The following is a 17,019-nucleotide window of genomic DNA, read 5'->3' as shown; positions in this document are numbered from 1 at the left end:
TTTTTGCGATTTTTTCAGCATTCATGTACTTTATCGCTACTTTTGAACTGAATTCGTAATTTTATTGATTTATTCCATACTTTGCAATCGTTAAATGATTTTTTTCCGAACTTTGCTGAAAAAATCCCAAAAAAAGGTCCCGTAAATCTACACCAAACACACGTATTGCAGCGAATGGCCTAGAAAACCGCGGGCTGGCCTAGAAAAGGCCAAGCAAAAAATACCTCCAAACCAGGAGTTTTTTGCTTTTTTTGCTACTTTCTGAATAGCAAAAAATAAGCAAAAAACTATTTTTTGCTACCCCAGAATAGGTCCATAAATCTACACGAGAAGATTTGCGTAAATCGACACAAAAGGAATCCCGTAAATCTACCCTGAAAAAGTGCTGTACACCTACAAATAAACATAGTAATCCTAAATATCAATCAAGTCCAAAAACGCGTCCCCGGCGCACCAGACAGTTCAAATTTTTCGTGTTTTTAGAATGTTTTAAAATTTTTTCTGAAAATGAGATTCTAGGACATTTTGAGGATGATTTCCGTGTTATTCTAAACATTTCCAAAATTTTGAGCCCCATATCTACCTATTTGGAGCAATTTGAGTTTGGTGGCCTAGAAACCCAAATTTTTCGGAATTCTAGGCCACCAGTCACAAAATGCTCCAAAAGAGGTCGATGTGGGTGTCAAAATTATGGAAATTTTGTGAATAACACGGAGATGATACTCAAATTGTCCTAGAATCTCATTTTCAGAACTTTTTGGGGCTCAAAGTGGCATAAAATACGTAAAAATGCCCAAATGTGTACATAAGAACACTTTGGTTTATTACGACAAAATTACAGCCGAAGGCGCGCCAGATATTGATCCAGAACACATCCCAATAAAATATCTTTTTGATATGACATCTTAATGAAAATCCATAAAAAACTGGACTCAATCTCCCCTAAATCCAATTTAGATATTAATAGTAATGCTTTCTTCTTATGCGAGAAAGGAATTTCTGGGATCAAAAACTTGTTTCGCTTAAAAATTCTTTATGGGATATTTCTGAAAAACTTTCAAAAAAAAAAAAGGATTAGGGGAATCTTTAAAGATTTTAAAAACAAGGAAGCAGAAAAACAACCAGTACTAAATAGAAAAAAAAGAAGCATAAAATCACTGAAAAATTAATTTTTTTGAAAATCTGACATACTTTTCCCGACAACAAAACACGAAAATCTCTTATCTTTTGATCTCTGATTATTACTACACTGATTTTTGAAAGTAGTCGAGACAATAAAAACAAAGAAAGTAATCGGATACTGCGGAGTGGTTAGACAGATGAACATACGGGATAGGGCTGTGCGGAATTTTTTTTCGAAAATTTTTGACCGAAAAACCTTAGAATTCGAAAAAAAATGTCAAGAAACCTGACTGAAAAAAGAGTTTTTGGGAGGCAAAAATTTTGAATTTGTATGAAAACTGTAAGTATTTAAGTGACAAATCCTCAGAAACATGTTTTTGAGTACAAAATGAGAAAAAATTTCAGGCAAAATCGAAAAATTGCTAGGGTAAAAATTTAGGAACTCATAGAGCGAAATTCCAAAACCCACATATTTTTGGTGTCTTTTCGGCCTCAAATCGAATTATTTCCCGATTTTGCTATTGGTTTCACGCTTATAAATTAACTTAGAATTAAATTATGTCAGGTGTATGTTGTTACACACAAGCCACAAGACTAGTGAATACAAAGTTCATAAATAAACCTATTAGCACGACACCCTCCTTACAACTGCGCTCTACCAAAACCGAAGAAAATTGTATGCGAAATTGAGAACCTCAGAGAAAAAGAGACAGTTATCAAGGGGATTTTGGTGGAGCGCAGTTGTAAGAACTTTGGACATGAAGTAATGTCGTAAATCTATACATGAGCTCCGTAAATCTACAAATACGGTAAATGGACTTTAAAAAGCTTGTAAATCTAGGACTACGTTAATCTACACAAAGAGTTTCGTAAGCCCATATCAAAAAAATTTATAAATTTGCCCCAAACACTGTAAATGCACTCAAGCTTTTTGTAAATCTATACCAATCTACGTTAATTGAACTGGAGAGCTTCGTAAATCTACACTGACTTCCGTAAATCCCCACCTGGAATATTTAAGTGATCAAGAGACCGCAACGCGTTCGCGCCGCTTCTAAATTCTGCGGCAAGCTTGAACCTGGACACATTCTCAAAACCTGTACTTAATAAATTGGAAAATATTTGAAAAAAAATACAAAAAAAATTCTAGAAATAATACTAATTTATCATAGCTATGTACTTCAAAAGGAAGCAAGAGAAATGTTACAAAAAATTTTGTGGATCATGGTTTCTTAGTTCCCCTTTCGGTTTTTTTTCCAGACTTTCGCTACTCCTGAGTATTGGTTGTGGAGTCGGTGGTGGTGGTGGTTGTAGTCAGAGTTCCATCGACTTTTTTCTTCTCCTCCAAACTCTTTCTTCTTTCCGCCGCCGCAATCATTTCACACTTGTAAGCGATAACGAACTCATCCAACCACTTGCTACGGGCAACTCCTTCCTGTAAATGTAATTATTTTTTAAATCTTAGAAAATTCTAGAAAATATTATACCTCAATGAAAATATCCAGGAGGCACATGACCATAAACATGTACTGAGTGGTACTCTGGATTGCCTTATCTCTAACTTTTCGAAGCTCGTGAACCAACTCGATCGGTGGATACGTAGAGCAGTATCCGACACGTTGGTGCCCGAGGTCCAAACCGATGAATGTGCAGGTACGGCCGACTCCCGCAGAGCAATGGACGATGGGCGGGCCTATGAGCTGAAAATTTTTTCGATTTATGTTAGATAATCTGGAAATCTGAAATGTACCTTCAACTGTTTGAAAGTCTTATACAAGGTGATAGCAGAGGAAGTGGACACTGGAGCCGAGTAGTCACGCCAGTTCTGATATTGGAAGTGCTGGACAGTGTGGGTTGGGATCTCGGGTCTGGAAACAAAAAACTTTTTCGGATGCAAAAATCTTGAATTTGTATGAAAACTGTAAGTATGTCAAGGACACACCCCCAGAAATCTGTTTTTGAGTACAAAATTAGAGAAAATTTCAGGAAAAGTCGAAAAATCACGATTTTTGGTACTCGATTTTAGAATATTTTATCATAAATTTCAGCACTATTTAATCTCCCTAAAAACTAACTTTTCTGGAACTGAGACCTCAAAAACTTTAAGCACAACATCCTTGCAGAACTCGACGGTCTTATCCTTTCTCGTCACTTTATACATCCCATATTGCGCCGATTGCTCATTCTCCAGAGGAATGTATTGAACACATTTGACTTTTCCGTCTGGAAGGGGTCAAATATTTTTAATCTACTTATGTCAACCGTAACCCTTACCTTCGACAAAGTCACAAAGCATCAGAATAGCCGGGCACAGCTCAGTGACTACCATGTGCCAAAAGTCTTCAAGACTTGAATCCATGGGTCCTTGAGCACCAATGTAAGTGGTCCCATCTGGCATTGTAGCCCAATTCGCATGATAAAAGTCATTGTTTGGGGGACGTCCTTTGAGAATGACACGTGTAGACTCACCACAGATGATATCTTTGTATCTGAATAGTTACAGAGTTACAACAGTACTGTGCAGCAATTCGGCCTTTTTCAGTTGAAAATGACCAGAGGGCTTACAGTATCACTGATTGTCCCATAAAGTAAAATTTTAGTGGATCATACAGATTAAAAGTAGAGCTTCATTTTTGTAGTTGACAACTTTTTTGTACGAAAACTCCCTAGAGATCGACAAAGTGCAAATTAGAGTAATTTTTGAGCTGTCCCCTTAAAATGACCATAACTCTCTAGGGAGTGTCCGTACAAGAAAGTTGTCAACTACTAAAATGAAGCTCTACTTTTAATCTGTATGGTTTATACATAATTTACTTTGTCGATCAATACCGTAACACCCTCTTGGTCATTTTCAAATGCCAAATGTATATCGTACTGTAATTGTTGATAATGTCTTTTACCTGGCCTTATTCAAATGAAGGTAATGAGTGGTGGCAACAACTGGAGGCTTCTCACAGTCGGTGTATTCTCCAAGAAATGAAGAAGGAACTCGTTCGTAGATTTTCGCACAGAACCATTTTTTGTTGGTCACTGAAAATGGTAAATTGGAAAAATTTTAGTGATATGGCGGCGAGTAGTTTAGAAGTGGCAGGTCTGTCACTCGCTAGTCTTTAACGCTATCAAAATACTTTTAATTAACAAAACACGTAAATTTTTACATTGATTATTTTTGTAGTTGACAAATTTTTAATATTAACAGATACTGTTTCGTTATAAGCTTAAGTTAATCTACGGAAGACAAGGTGGTCTTTCTTTGCGTCTCTGTCTTTCTCGCTAATTTTTAATCCCATCAAAATTAAACTAACTAGTAAAATGTGTGAAATTTTACGCTGATTATTTTTGTAGTTGACAACTTTTTGATAACTCGAATCGCTCTGGAGTTATTAGCGCTAAAAGTTTAGCTACTCCTGAAAAATGTACTTTCATGGCACGATTCTTACAACCGCGCTCTACCGATACCGAAAAAAATTGTGTGCGAAACTGAGAGACTCAGAGAAAAATAGCCATTTTTCAAGAGCATTTCGGTGAAGCGCAATTGCAAGAACAGTGCGAAGTTAATACTTGCAAGCTAGGCCGATACGGGCGTAACTCCCTTCAAACTGAGTTTTATGAACTTAAAAATATACCAAAATGTAGATCTCGGCGAGTTCCATCTGTATTACTTACTACGGCCCGGATGGTAATTTGTTAATGTGTTGGGGGCCGGGCTAAAGAACCCAATAAACGCAAAGATCGTCGAAAAAATCATTCTTCCTCGTCCCGCAGCACATTAACCAAAATTTCAGTGACAGTTACACTGACAAACAAGATTGAGCGGGGTAACATGGTCACTGTAGTTTTGTCACTGTATCTCTCTACACCACCCATTACCCTTCTCGAAAACTCACACTCCACAGAATCCTTCATCCCTGCTGTCGGCGCCTCGACCTTCCCTTTACTCTTCGTCTTCTTCTCTTTACTCTTCTTATCCGGAGTGTTTGGAGACTTCCCCTTCTTATCCACCGTACGTCTCGCTTTCGTCGCCGGTGACTTCAACACGGGAGTCCTCGGATTCTGTCGTTCGATCGACTTTCGGATCGGGTTCTTGCTGTCTTTCGAGACCTCTTTGGGTTTCGTGGGTTTCGTCTCTTTTTGCTGAAAATTGGTGGAGGGTGCCGGTTTATAATTGATGAGGGGGAGGAGCTCGAAAACTTACAACCATATTTCCTGAAATTCGGAGAACTGACTTCCCAACTCATCGATTTTTCTATTCATGTTGGAATTTGACGCGGGAAAATGAGGGGAAGGTCACGGCTCAAAAAATCCAAAAATCCAGGAATTCAAGGATTTCCAGAATTTTGTTCCACGTGTCCTTAAATTCTCCAATCAGATAAGAAAATTCTCGTAACCCCTCCCCCCTAATCCTTTTTCCTCCTCCTCCCCCCTCTAAAATTCCGTAAAAAAGAAGCTGGATTCGTGGGGTACAGTCATAATCACTCCCTCTCTTCTCACCGACGTCTTCTGGCTCGGAATTCTGGAGCATTCGCTCCTTGGCACCACACCATTTGCTCCTCACCTGCTCACTTCGTTCATCACTAACGTTTACCAGGATGTGTCAAAAATCTGGACTTTACGATACCGATGACTGTTGGCTCTTGCTCGAAATGCTTTGAATAAATTCGAAGATATTGATGATGGACAGTTCTCCATGCATGGATATGTGAAGGGTTCCGCAAAATTATTTAATAATGTATCATTTCAAATTTATATAACAATAAAATTGTTACGACCCCCCTTCTGGTTTTTGTGAAATTTAGTAATTGCGGGGTTTGTCGGACTGTCGTTCTGTGTGTCTGTAGTCTCGGTCGGTTGTCCGTTTTCTTCTAGCTGACTGTATATATGGAAATATGGAGATACAGTACCATGCAGTGAGATATACAATTCGGCCTTCTTCATTTGAAAATGACCAAGTTTGCTAGGGTGTTACGGTATCACTGATTGTCCCACAAAATAAATTATGTATAAATCATATAAAACAAAAGTAGAACTTCATTTTTGTAGTTGACAACTTTTTTGTACGGACACTCCCAAGAGAGTTATGGTCATTTTAAGACACCCGCCCTACTATACACTGAAATTGGTCGTTGTCGATACGTAACTTACTTTGTCGATATGTAACTTGCTAGAGAGTGTTCGTACAAAAAAGTTGTCAACTACAAAAATGAAGTTCTATTTTTGATCTGTATAATTCATTAAAAACCTATTTGATGGGACAATCAGTATCACCATGACACACTGTCAAAGTTAGACAATTTCAACTGTAAACGGCCAAAATTTACAGCCTTTTGACCGGTACTGTAGGCCGTATTTACTTAAAACTCAGTTTGAAAAAAAGTGGATGTCCGAGCACATTTCAATACCAAAAACTTAAAATTAAGGCTTTTTGTCACTTGAGGTTTTGACAGTTCGCCATTTATGCCTTCGAAGCGTCTTGGATCCTCAAAATAAACCTATCAAAACCGAAAACTGGACGGGTTTTTCTTGCTGCACCTTTGCACCGAATCAGAACCGCCCGTATCAGAACTGGTACAAATCAGAAGAGTCTAAAAAATGAATACGAATTTGTATTTGAAGTTCACAAAATATACCATTTTGTTGTCTGAAACTGATATTCTCTGAAAATAGTTCAAGTCTCACACATAATAATATTCATTCAATGGAAAGGCACATGACAAGTAATCGAGTTCAATCATATTCGAGTTATTGGTTTGGCTGGGCTGGCGGGTTGGCAGCATTTTCGTTGGCTGGTGGAGCAGGATTTGGAGCATTCTGGTTGGCAGGATTCGGAGCATCAGGATTCGGAGCATTCTGGTTGGCTGGTGGAGCAGGATTTGGAGCATCAGGATTCGGAGCATTCTGGTTGGCAGGATTCGGAGCATCAGGATTCGGAGCATTCTGGTTGGCAGGATTTGGAGGAGCGGGAATGTATTCAAATTCTGGTTCCGGAGCATTCTCAGCTTCTTCTATTGCTTTTTCCCGACGTATTTTCTCATCATTTTCAAAATCGACAATCTTCTTTTCGCAATCTTGCATCTGCTTATTGAATTCATCGGCCGTCATTCCACTCTTCCAAAACTGCCACCATTTTCTTGGTCTCTCTATCGGTTCATTATCAAGTATTCCTCTCTCAACCAACTTCATCTTTCGCGTTTCCATGTATATCTTCTTCATTTTATTGTACTTGCTGTCAAGGATATCGTTTTTGTAATCCTGAAAATAATGATATTTTGAATAGTTCATTCCGTTTTGATGACCTACCAAAGAAAGCATGTAAACGGCACCGAGTAGCATCCAATGAATCATAAGGTCACCGTATTTCATATCGAAACAATTCCAACGAAGTTTAAATGCCTCAGTAACCAAAGAATTTAATGTCGGCAATTTCTCCTCTGCCGCCGACTTCAATAAAGAATAAATTTCATAAATTCCAATAAACGACATAGTTCTGTCAGCCCCAGTTGAGCAATGGACAACGACTGGCTTCGGAAATTTTGAAAAAGTGTGTGGAGAATTTGAATACGAAAGTTTTACCTTGCTTTCTTTTACTATCCGAATGATATCAATCATCTCTTGGTGTTCCGTTGGAGCGAGGTTGCTTGGAATAGTCAAGTTCTGATAGTGAGTCACTTTATGGGCGGCTTGTTCCGGTTTTCTGAAAAAAACTGAAGTATGAAAAAAAATCTTTTTGTATTACTGACTCAAAATCAATGATAAAAGCTGAAAATAGCTAAAACTTGAGATTTTGACAAAAAATTGGGTGAAAATGTCTCAATCAATGCATATTTTTACAATAATCCATTCAAAAACAAGAATGTTAAAAAAAAAGAAGCATAAATACAACTCTTTAATGGAAATTGACTCAAAATCGTGATTTTTCAAGAAAAATCGCCTAAAAACTGAAAATTTGGTTAGCATGACAAAAATTGCGATTTTTCTATAAAAACTGTCTCAAAATTATTAATTTGACCTAAAAAATGTCTCTAAAAATCAAAAATTTTGACTAAAAGCTCAAAAATTTACTTGGTGGACGGGATTACCAATGTGCAGCTGGAATCAGTTAAATTTTTTTTAGCGCCAAGTTCAAAATAAATTTTTTATTGCGAAAAAATTTCAATTTCAAATATCGTTTTGCTGTTTTCTTCCTGCCTCTTTCAAAATCCCATTTTACATATAACTCACCTTTTGTCCGTGATCTCCAGCTTCCGAATCCAAGTCTTTCCCGACTGTTTAACTTCTGTCGTCTTCACTTCGAATCTTTTTCCAATTACGATAACTTCATTTAGCTTTTTCTTGAAATATTCACCGCACACGCGTTTTCCATCTTCCTCAAAATCACAGAGCATAACAATATATTCACTGCCTTCTCCCAGAACCAATTCCCAGAAGTCTGCACGAGTATCATGATGAATAAGCTTCTTTTTTTTCTTTGTTTTCTCAAGTGGTCCCTGAAAAGAAACCAATTAATTAATTAAGTAACAATTAAAAAACTCACCTGTGTTAGGTAGAGTATTACTTTTTCATCTCCACACAAAATTTCACATGCATTCGCATGAATTTTTTTTTCTCTTAGATCATACTTTGTTTGGAGAGCAGAATCAATGTTGATAGGCATTTTAGAAGATCTGAAAGTTATTCAGTCAAGTTATCAGAGCCCCTTTTAGACATACCTATGCCTTTTCAAAGATAACCATCCGAACCCCTGTCTATAATTAACGAAAACACTGATGAGAGATATGATGTAGTATTTGTAGTGCACGGTCGCATCAAACTTGTCACGGAATTCGTAGTCTTTGATCCAAGCGAGGATAGCAGTCAAGCCGGCGTCCTTCTTGGCGACACGTTTCTTATAATAAAAGTATCCAATGACTGCGAGAGCGATGACGAGAAGAAGCATCCCGGCGGCGACATAGTAGGGAACATATCTGAAGATTGAATATAAATTGGAAGAAGCTACAGTACCGTGCAGTAAAATATAAAATTTGGTCTTTTTCAGTTGAAAATGACCAGAGGGTTTTACGGTATCCCTGATTGACCCACAAGGTAAATTATGTATAAACCATACAGAACCAAGGTAGACCTAAATTTTTGTAGTTGGCAACTTTTTTGTACGGACACTCCCTGGAGAGTTATGGTCATTTTAAGGGGACAGCTCAAAAATCACTTTAGGACGATTTGAAGGAGAAATTACATTGTCGATATGTAACTTGCTAGGGAGTATCCGTACAAAAAAGTTGTCAACTACAAAAATGAAGTTCTACCTTTTTTCTGTATGGTTTATACATAATTTACTTTGTGGGACAATCAGGGATATCGTAACACCCTCTGGGCATTTTCAATTGAAAAATGCCAAATTGTAAACTTGTTTACTTACGGATCTGCCTCCTCCTTGTTGATGATTTTCTGGTGGCGATCAATGGACAAGAATTTGGTCAAGAAATCCTGAACAGCCAGGAAGCCATTCGGAGCACTTGTATATTGAGCCGAGTGGCTGGAGAACTGAAGATCGAGACCCGATAACTTATCGAGTGTCTCTTGGGCCTTTTCCAGATCCGATTTGACTTTCTGATCGATGTTCGGTTGAGTGATCAGAGCTCTCAGAGCTTTCGACTTCTCATTGAATTCCATTTTGATATCACTGAACGTAACCAACTCTTTCAAAGGAGCACCGTAATCTGCCATTGTTCCAGCTTTAGACACATCAAGTTTTTGATCAAATGACTTGATTCCAGCCAACAACTTTTCCAGATCATCGATATCCTTTTTGTGGTTACCCCACAACTTCTCGATTCTCTGCTTCTCATCTGAATCTACAATCTTCTGAAGTTCTACGTCGACAACTGCTCCAACAGCTTTGAGTTGACCGATTTCCGCCTCAAGTTCTTTCATTCTATACGCGTATTTGAGTGACATTACCGATTGACCGATTGCTTCAGAATGAGTCGCTGAATTCGGCATCTCGTTGATTTCTTCTGTTAAATTATTGACATTTTTCTTCATGTCACCAGGAATTGAGTTGACAGTTGTTAGATGTTTCGAAACTTCAGAAACCGCTTTGGCAGCTGATTCAACGTCTGAGACAGTGCCACTGTCGACTTCTTTCATTTTATGAAGTGTTCGAACTGCCGTAAAGACTTTTGTCGACTTATCAGAAAGCTTTTTCAGACATTTCTGCACTTCTCTCTCCTTCCGAATGTCATCGAGGAAGTTGATTTCACTAATTAAGGATTCACCAGCTGTGACATTCATTTGATACTCTGTACTGAGTTTGTCACCCTCAAAACCTTCAAACATAGTCGTAAAGTCTTGGAATCGTTTCTGCATCTTTTGTAGATCATCAGTCTTCTTCAACTCCGCAATTATCTCTGGCACTTTGTCATCAGCAGGTGGTTTTCCGTCACTTTTCGAGACACCAAGTTTATAAGTGAACTCGGTCAACTCTTGACTCAACTTGTCCACATCGATCCGATCCATCGATTGGATTATACTCATCAGTTTTGTTTTCAACTTATCCACAGCGGTGAGAAAGTTTTGGATGGGTGAATAAGTGGTTTTTACCGATTCTATTGCAGCTGTTTTACAACTATCATACTTTTCGAGAACATCGATTGAATCTTTCGAATCAGCTGGCATACCTTCCAGGTCTTTCAGAATATCTCTGAAGTTGAGAAGTGACTCATACAACTTATTGGATGCAACTGGTTTCAACTTCTCATCCAATTTACTCAACTTATCATTTATATCGATAAGTGGCTGCAGACCATCAGACAATACATGCAGTTGAGATGTTTCGAGATTCAGAATCTTTCCGATCCACGGGTCACGAACATCGTCCACCAGTTTTTTCAGCTCGGATACACCATTTGGAAATCCAATTGTGTATTTTCTCACTTTCAGTTGTGTTCGACTTTTCATCAACTCAGTGACAAGTGAGGTATCATCTGCTGATGTTTTCATGTCTTTGACTGAAGCTAGAGCATTCTGCATGCTGGTTTTGAGTTTCAAGACGTGAGAAGAATCGAATATTGGATTGAGTTTTGGACGATTGTCCATAAGTTGAGTGACTGTTCGTAGTGGTTTGAACGGATTTTCTTTACCTATAACCCATTTCAACTTAATCAACTTTTCCGACTCTGCTTTCAGAAGCTTCATAGCAGCAACAGAGGTATTGAAGCGAATTCGCAATGATTTGATATTTCCAATAACTAAGAAATAATCACTCTCTGTCAATGAGCTGTCCTCGACATTTCCTTTGATTGCATTAAGCATTGCACTCACTCCAACTGATCCTTTTTTAGCTTCGCTTATAAAACTGAAGTTAAAACCGGCATTGAGACTTTTCACTTCCTTGAAGTACTCAGAAACACCAGGAAGCTTCGTGAAATCAGTGTTTTCAATGGTCCCCGCATTGGCAATCCATCTATCCCATTCCAATATCTGAGTCATCACAGCCATCACATTGTCATCAATTGAATCCCGAATACTCTTCATCTTCTTTGCCGATTCAATGATTCCATCCGGTTTGAAGTTGATGACAGCTGGCAATTGGACATTTCCGAAACCAAGAAGCTCTCCAACTACATTGTCAATCGAAATATTCCCATTGAGAAGACCAGTCTGCAGGGAGATTCCATTGATGATGTGGGCGACGACGGTGGTGTGTTTCAGGAATTCCGCTGATTTTTCATTTGCTAGAATAGAAATCTGGATTAAAAACAAGAAAGGTGAGGTTTTCATACCATTTCGGATGTTGCGGTTAGAGAAGTATTTTGACGGGAAGAACTTGAAACCGAGTATTTCGAAATCCCCGGGATCGTGGTCTGGAAACTTGTGAATGAGTTGAGTTCTTTTGGGTATGGACGGTGAACACCAGAGTTGCAGGGAAGTTTCAAATCCATATCCGGAACAGGGCTGCCGCCGAAAAAACATTTTTGACAACCGAATAATAAAAATGTAATCGACTAGCGTCACCCGCCTGCCGGCGGGGTCCGCTATGCTTCCCGGGTCTTCAAGAGTTCCAGGGCCTGCGGCCCTGAGCCAGAGTAAAACCGGGCCTTCGGCCCTGTTGCCCTGCGCCAGAAATTCTTCCCGGGCCTTTAATTATAGCCGCCTACTTACTCCTAATTGAAATGAATGGAAATAAATTTGTTATTGTCACTGTTCTAGGCCTTGGTCATTGAAAGGTCACGAATGTATTTTCACTGAAAAACACTTAAAAATACAAACTTTTCAAGCTAAAAAAAGTGACTTTCACTTTACGGATCATAGCTCGGTCACCAATAATGGTATCAACACCAAACTTTCCAGGAATGACGGGACAGCCTATTCCTAATAGTCAAAAAAAAATTAGGTGAAAATGTGGAAAACGAACAAAGTTATTAACGGTCAACAAAGCGTGACATTTTGGCTAGTGAGAAATGAAAAAATTGTAACGTTTTTCAAATTACAAATCATTCACCCCCCATACCTAATGGGTTTAAGAAGAGAAGGTTGCAGACTAGCGTCACCCGCCTGCCGGCGGGGTCCGCTATGCTTCCCGGGTCTCCAAGAGTTCCAGGGCCTGCGGCCCTGAGCCAGAGTAAAACCGGGCCTTTGGCCCTGTCTGCCACCTTTATTTTTTTTTATTAGGCGGGTGACGTTCTTCCCGGGCCTTTAATTATAGCCGCCTACTTACTCCTAATTGAAATGAATGGAAATAAATTTGTTATTGTCACTGTTCTAGGCCTTGGTCATTGAAAGGTCACGAATGTATTTTCACTGAAAAACACTTAAAAATACAAACTTTTCAAGCTAAAAAAAGTGACTTTCACTCTATGGCCCATAGCTCGGTCACCAATGATGGTATCAACACCAAATTTTCCAGGAATGACGGGACAGCCTATTCCTAATAGTCAAATAAAAATTAGGTGAAAATGTGAAAAACGGACAAAGTTATTAACGGTCAACAAAGCGTGACATTTTTGCTAGTGAGAAATGAAAAATTGTAACGTTTTTCAAATTACAAAACATTCACCCCCCATACCTAGTGGGTTTAAGAAGAGAAGGTGGCAGAAAAGCGAAATGACTGAAATTAGCAAATTACAGAAACAGTGAGAGCGAAATTTTGAAATCATTTCACATTTCTGGCGGTATTTGGTTTGAAATTTGTTTGCGCGACCCGAAAAATAAAATTTATTTGTCCAAAAATTGAAGAAAACCCGAAAAATCAATAAAAAACAGTTTCGGTGGCAACCCTGACCCGGAAGTCGGAAATCTTTTAATGAAAAACGAGGAAATATAAAAATATAAAAAATGAAAATTCCCTGCAACTCTGGTGAGTTCTGGAGCAACGTCATGCTCTACAGGAATGCCTTACAAATAGCCATTCAACATCCTCACATTTTAGACTACCGCCAAACTAGGAAAATGAGAAAAAATGCGCAATAAGTGCGGTGGAGCGCAAAAACTAACCCGCTTGCTAGGCTAAGAAAACTGTAAATTTCGAATTTGGCGCCAAATCTTTAATCTTTGCAGTGAGTGCGGTAAGGCGCAACTTCTCAATGCACACAATTGCAAACATTATAGAAAATTTGCTCTTTCTCCGATAGTTTAGCTTTGTAGAATCCATATGAGTTCCTTCGAGAACATTAAAAAAACGAAAAAAAAGAAAAAGAAAAAATACACAAAAATTTCTGCCACGTCAAATCGACAGAAAACATCACAGCGCTATAATTTTACAGCAGCTTCGCTTATAGCGTTTCCCTATTAGTCCAATATTTTTATTGCAACTGCGCTCCACCGCAAACATGGGGTGCATTTCAAAAACAAAGTGCGCTACTAATAAGGTACCGTATTCTGAAGAACTTCGCATCCCTCGAGGCTGAAGGTGTCGGCTACCCGAACGATGGACATCTTGACTTGAAGAATCGGAATTTCCGATAGGGAACCCTGAAAAATGTACTGTAACCATCGGTGCCAGACTATTTCATTAACTCACCACTTGCTACTTGAACGAGCAGTAAATGTAAAATCAATATCATCAGCATTTGATTGCATCTGATAGATACTAATTGCTCCTTCATTCGTATTTTCATGGTTGAGGAGAACCGAAATAATTTTTTTTTGAAAGTTCGAACAACGTTGGCATTTTTGGAAACGTGTTACAAGGGCGGTCAGGGTTAAAAAAAATTGTTTTGGTTCACGTGGATTTCGAGAAGCTTCTGGAATTTTTTCAAAAAAAGAGGTAGTTTACGTGGAAAATGAAACACTTCTGGAACTTTTTGTAATTCACGTGGGAAATCAGTAAAAACTATTGATTTTTAACTAGGGAACGCCTCCAAGTGACCGTGGAGTTATGGGTCGCGACCTATATCGTTGGAAAGCTGAGAGAACGCTGATTCTAAATATATGTTCAGTTTTCACTCTCGAGGCCTGGTATTCGAGAAAAATGAGGTCAAAGTTTGGCTACGAGGTCAAAGTTTGGCATGAGGAAGGGTGTGGGTTTGGCCCCGGGTACGCGAATTTTTTTTCGCAGTTTTTGTAATGAACTTTTAAGATTCTCTAGTCGAGATTTGGATAATGTTTTATTGATTTTCAAGTAAAAAAAAACAATAAAAGGATTCAAGAAACAGTGTGACAGTAAACATTTATTCTGGGTTCAAAAAATAATCGAGTTCTAGGTTCACTACAAAAAAATGAAGTGATTATTGTCACACTTTGAATGATACAATTGAATTACTCATAAATCACTGATTGAATCACTTGGCACCATATCCTCCGGGACCCCAACTCCCCTGGCACATCTCCAAATACTTTCTATTGAATTCTTCAAACATGACCCATTCGAGTTCATATTTTCTGACCATGAAATATACAACACCAACTTCCAACCATCCGATTTGTCCAGCATTTAGAAATGAGCAATAACGTTTTTCGATCAATTTCTCAAAAGCGTCCTTGAAAGTCCAGTCGTCATGTATCTCCAAGTGACTCGTTATGTACTCGAGCCCTATGAATAACATTGTACGACCAATACCATATGTGCAATGAACCATTATTGGTTTCTGAAAAACAAAAACTTATGGTTTTAGACGTAAAAAATATAGAATACCGGCCAAAAAGATATCATATTTCGCCATTTTGAAAATTTCCAACTTTGAGAGTGTGTCATAGTAAAACTAACTGTTCCACAAAATAACTTTTTATGGGATCAAACAGACCAAGATTAATACTCCATTTTTGTAGTTGACAACTTTTTTGTACGGACACTTCCTAGCAAGTTACATATCGACAAAGTAATTTCTCCCTCAAATCGTCTCAAAGTGTTTTTTGAGCTGTCAACTTAAAATGATCATAACTCTCTAGGGAATGTTCGTACAAAAAAAGTGTCACCTGCAAAAATGAAGCTCTACCTTTGATTTGTATGATCCATTAAAAACCTACTCTGTGGGACAACCACTGCACCAACACTTACCTGAGACATCTTGACTCTCTTCATAAGCTCATAAACAGTTTCATATCCATTCGGTGGTGGGTTTTCCTTTTCATTCCATGTGGTATATTGGTATTGTCTGATTGTTCGAGACTGTTTCTTCTTATCAGTAATCTTGAGTGTTCTCATTGAAATATCCTTGAAATGCACTCCATTAATCAGAAATGGTTCCTCTTTCACAGTCTCCACAATATACGATCCAATCGATACAATTCCTCCGGTTGCTTCACAGAAATACATTCCATTCAACGCAACATACTGCTTTCCGTCAAAAGGTCGAGTCGGACCCAACATCACAACGATTTCGATTTCATCCTTCATGATCAATGCGAGAAAATCAATACGAGTGTCAACCAGAGTATCCACATTTTCCATTGGCATCTGAAATTTTTTTGAAATTTTTTTTACCAACAGGGCTAAAAGTACCTGTGTTGCATAGAATATAGTATTGGTTCTTGTCCGGATAAGATTGCCATGAAGTGTTTGGAGGGAGTTGAGCGGATTTAGTTTGATCGAACGCTTTCTGAAATTTCAAGGATTTTTTTCTTTGCGATGGCACAGGGGTGCGAGGCATAAGGTCAACGAAAAGATTCGAATTTTTTCCCCGAGTCGCGTTGCGTGTGCGTCGCGGTTTTTATTGAAATATGTCTCTTTTGGCACCGTGCCAACCGTTGTTCGACGGAGCGCGTTTCCGCGACCTTACGCCTCGCACTGCTGTGTGATGGGATTTGTTATCAAAACAGCTCATTTCAAAACAGGACGTTTCGAAACCATGAACTAACCGATATTTCTGGACTGAAAGTCTTCGGAATGGATATTCTCTTGTCTCATCTCGTTTCTGGTCCATAACCTTTTTCAAGAGTCTAATCCACTGCTCATACTTATCAAAATGCGTACCAAATGTCATACTACCCGTGACAACGACGAGAAGGTCCTCTGATAATGGTGGAATGTGATCTTCTTTCTCATCCAAATCAATTATTGAACAGTCGACTTTTTTCTTCTTTTTCGAGAAGCATAACCATTGTTGACACCAACAAATCATTGGTATAATGACAAGAAAGGAAACTGCAAAACAAATTCTCAAAATCGAAAAAAAACTTAAACTTACGGCCAGAGACCTCCATCCGATTTCTTATTATCTGTCGACATCGAATTGTTGGAATTCATAAGTGAAGAAGATGTGGAGAAAATTGAAAAAATTGATTTGTAGACACGTGGGTCATGTGAAAAATAACTAGAGAAGGCCACGCGGACATTCTCAAAATAGTAAAAGGAATTTGAATGTTTTTTTTTCTTGAAATTTTTTTCCAGTTCTGGTCACTTTGCTCATTTGACGATCAGGGTTCGACTCGCACTGGTGCAAAAAGTTTTTTTTTTTAAACTTTAAA

General features: G+C 38.4%; 3 protein-coding genes across 3 annotated transcripts; all 3 read right to left on the bottom strand.

Moving 5' to 3' along the window:
• Window positions 1-2,389: 2,389 nt before the first annotated feature.
• GCK72_015382 (uncharacterized protein) lies at window positions 2,390-5,323 on the bottom strand (the record flags this gene model as incomplete). Its single annotated transcript, XM_053730829.1, has 8 exons — window positions 2,390-2,557; window positions 2,610-2,822; window positions 2,873-2,990; window positions 3,198-3,345; window positions 3,397-3,611; window positions 4,023-4,152; window positions 5,010-5,256; window positions 5,318-5,323. The coding sequence occupies 8 exons, from the start codon at window positions 5,321-5,323 to the stop codon at window positions 2,390-2,392; spliced, it is 1,245 nt and encodes a 414-aa protein (XP_053585601.1).
• Window positions 5,324-6,861: 1,538 nt separating this feature from the next.
• Window positions 6,862-12,087, bottom strand: GCK72_015381 (uncharacterized protein; the record flags this gene model as incomplete). The annotated part of the gene is made up of 8 exons (XM_053730828.1): window positions 6,862-7,371; window positions 7,420-7,560; window positions 7,693-7,813; window positions 8,341-8,606; window positions 8,654-8,783; window positions 8,829-9,083; window positions 9,533-11,849; window positions 11,898-12,087. The coding sequence occupies 8 exons, from the start codon at window positions 12,085-12,087 to the stop codon at window positions 6,862-6,864; spliced, it is 3,930 nt and encodes a 1,309-aa protein (XP_053585600.1).
• Window positions 12,088-14,894: 2,807 nt separating this feature from the next.
• GCK72_015380 (uncharacterized protein) lies at window positions 14,895-16,673 on the bottom strand (the record flags this gene model as incomplete). The annotated part of the gene is made up of 4 exons (XM_003095301.2): window positions 14,895-15,200; window positions 15,611-16,009; window positions 16,055-16,151; window positions 16,411-16,673. The coding sequence occupies 4 exons, from the start codon at window positions 16,671-16,673 to the stop codon at window positions 14,895-14,897; spliced, it is 1,065 nt and encodes a 354-aa protein (XP_003095349.2).
• Between the last annotated feature and the right edge of the window lie 346 nt (window positions 16,674-17,019).

The sequence above is a fragment of the Caenorhabditis remanei genome, chromosome IV (genome assembly GCF_010183535.1).
Source record: "Caenorhabditis remanei strain PX506 chromosome IV, whole genome shotgun sequence".
In the NCBI taxonomy this organism is placed as follows: domain Eukaryota; kingdom Metazoa; phylum Nematoda; class Chromadorea; order Rhabditida; family Rhabditidae; genus Caenorhabditis; species Caenorhabditis remanei.
Note: the sequence above shows the minus strand (reverse complement) of the source record. Positions and strands in the feature narration are given on the sequence as shown.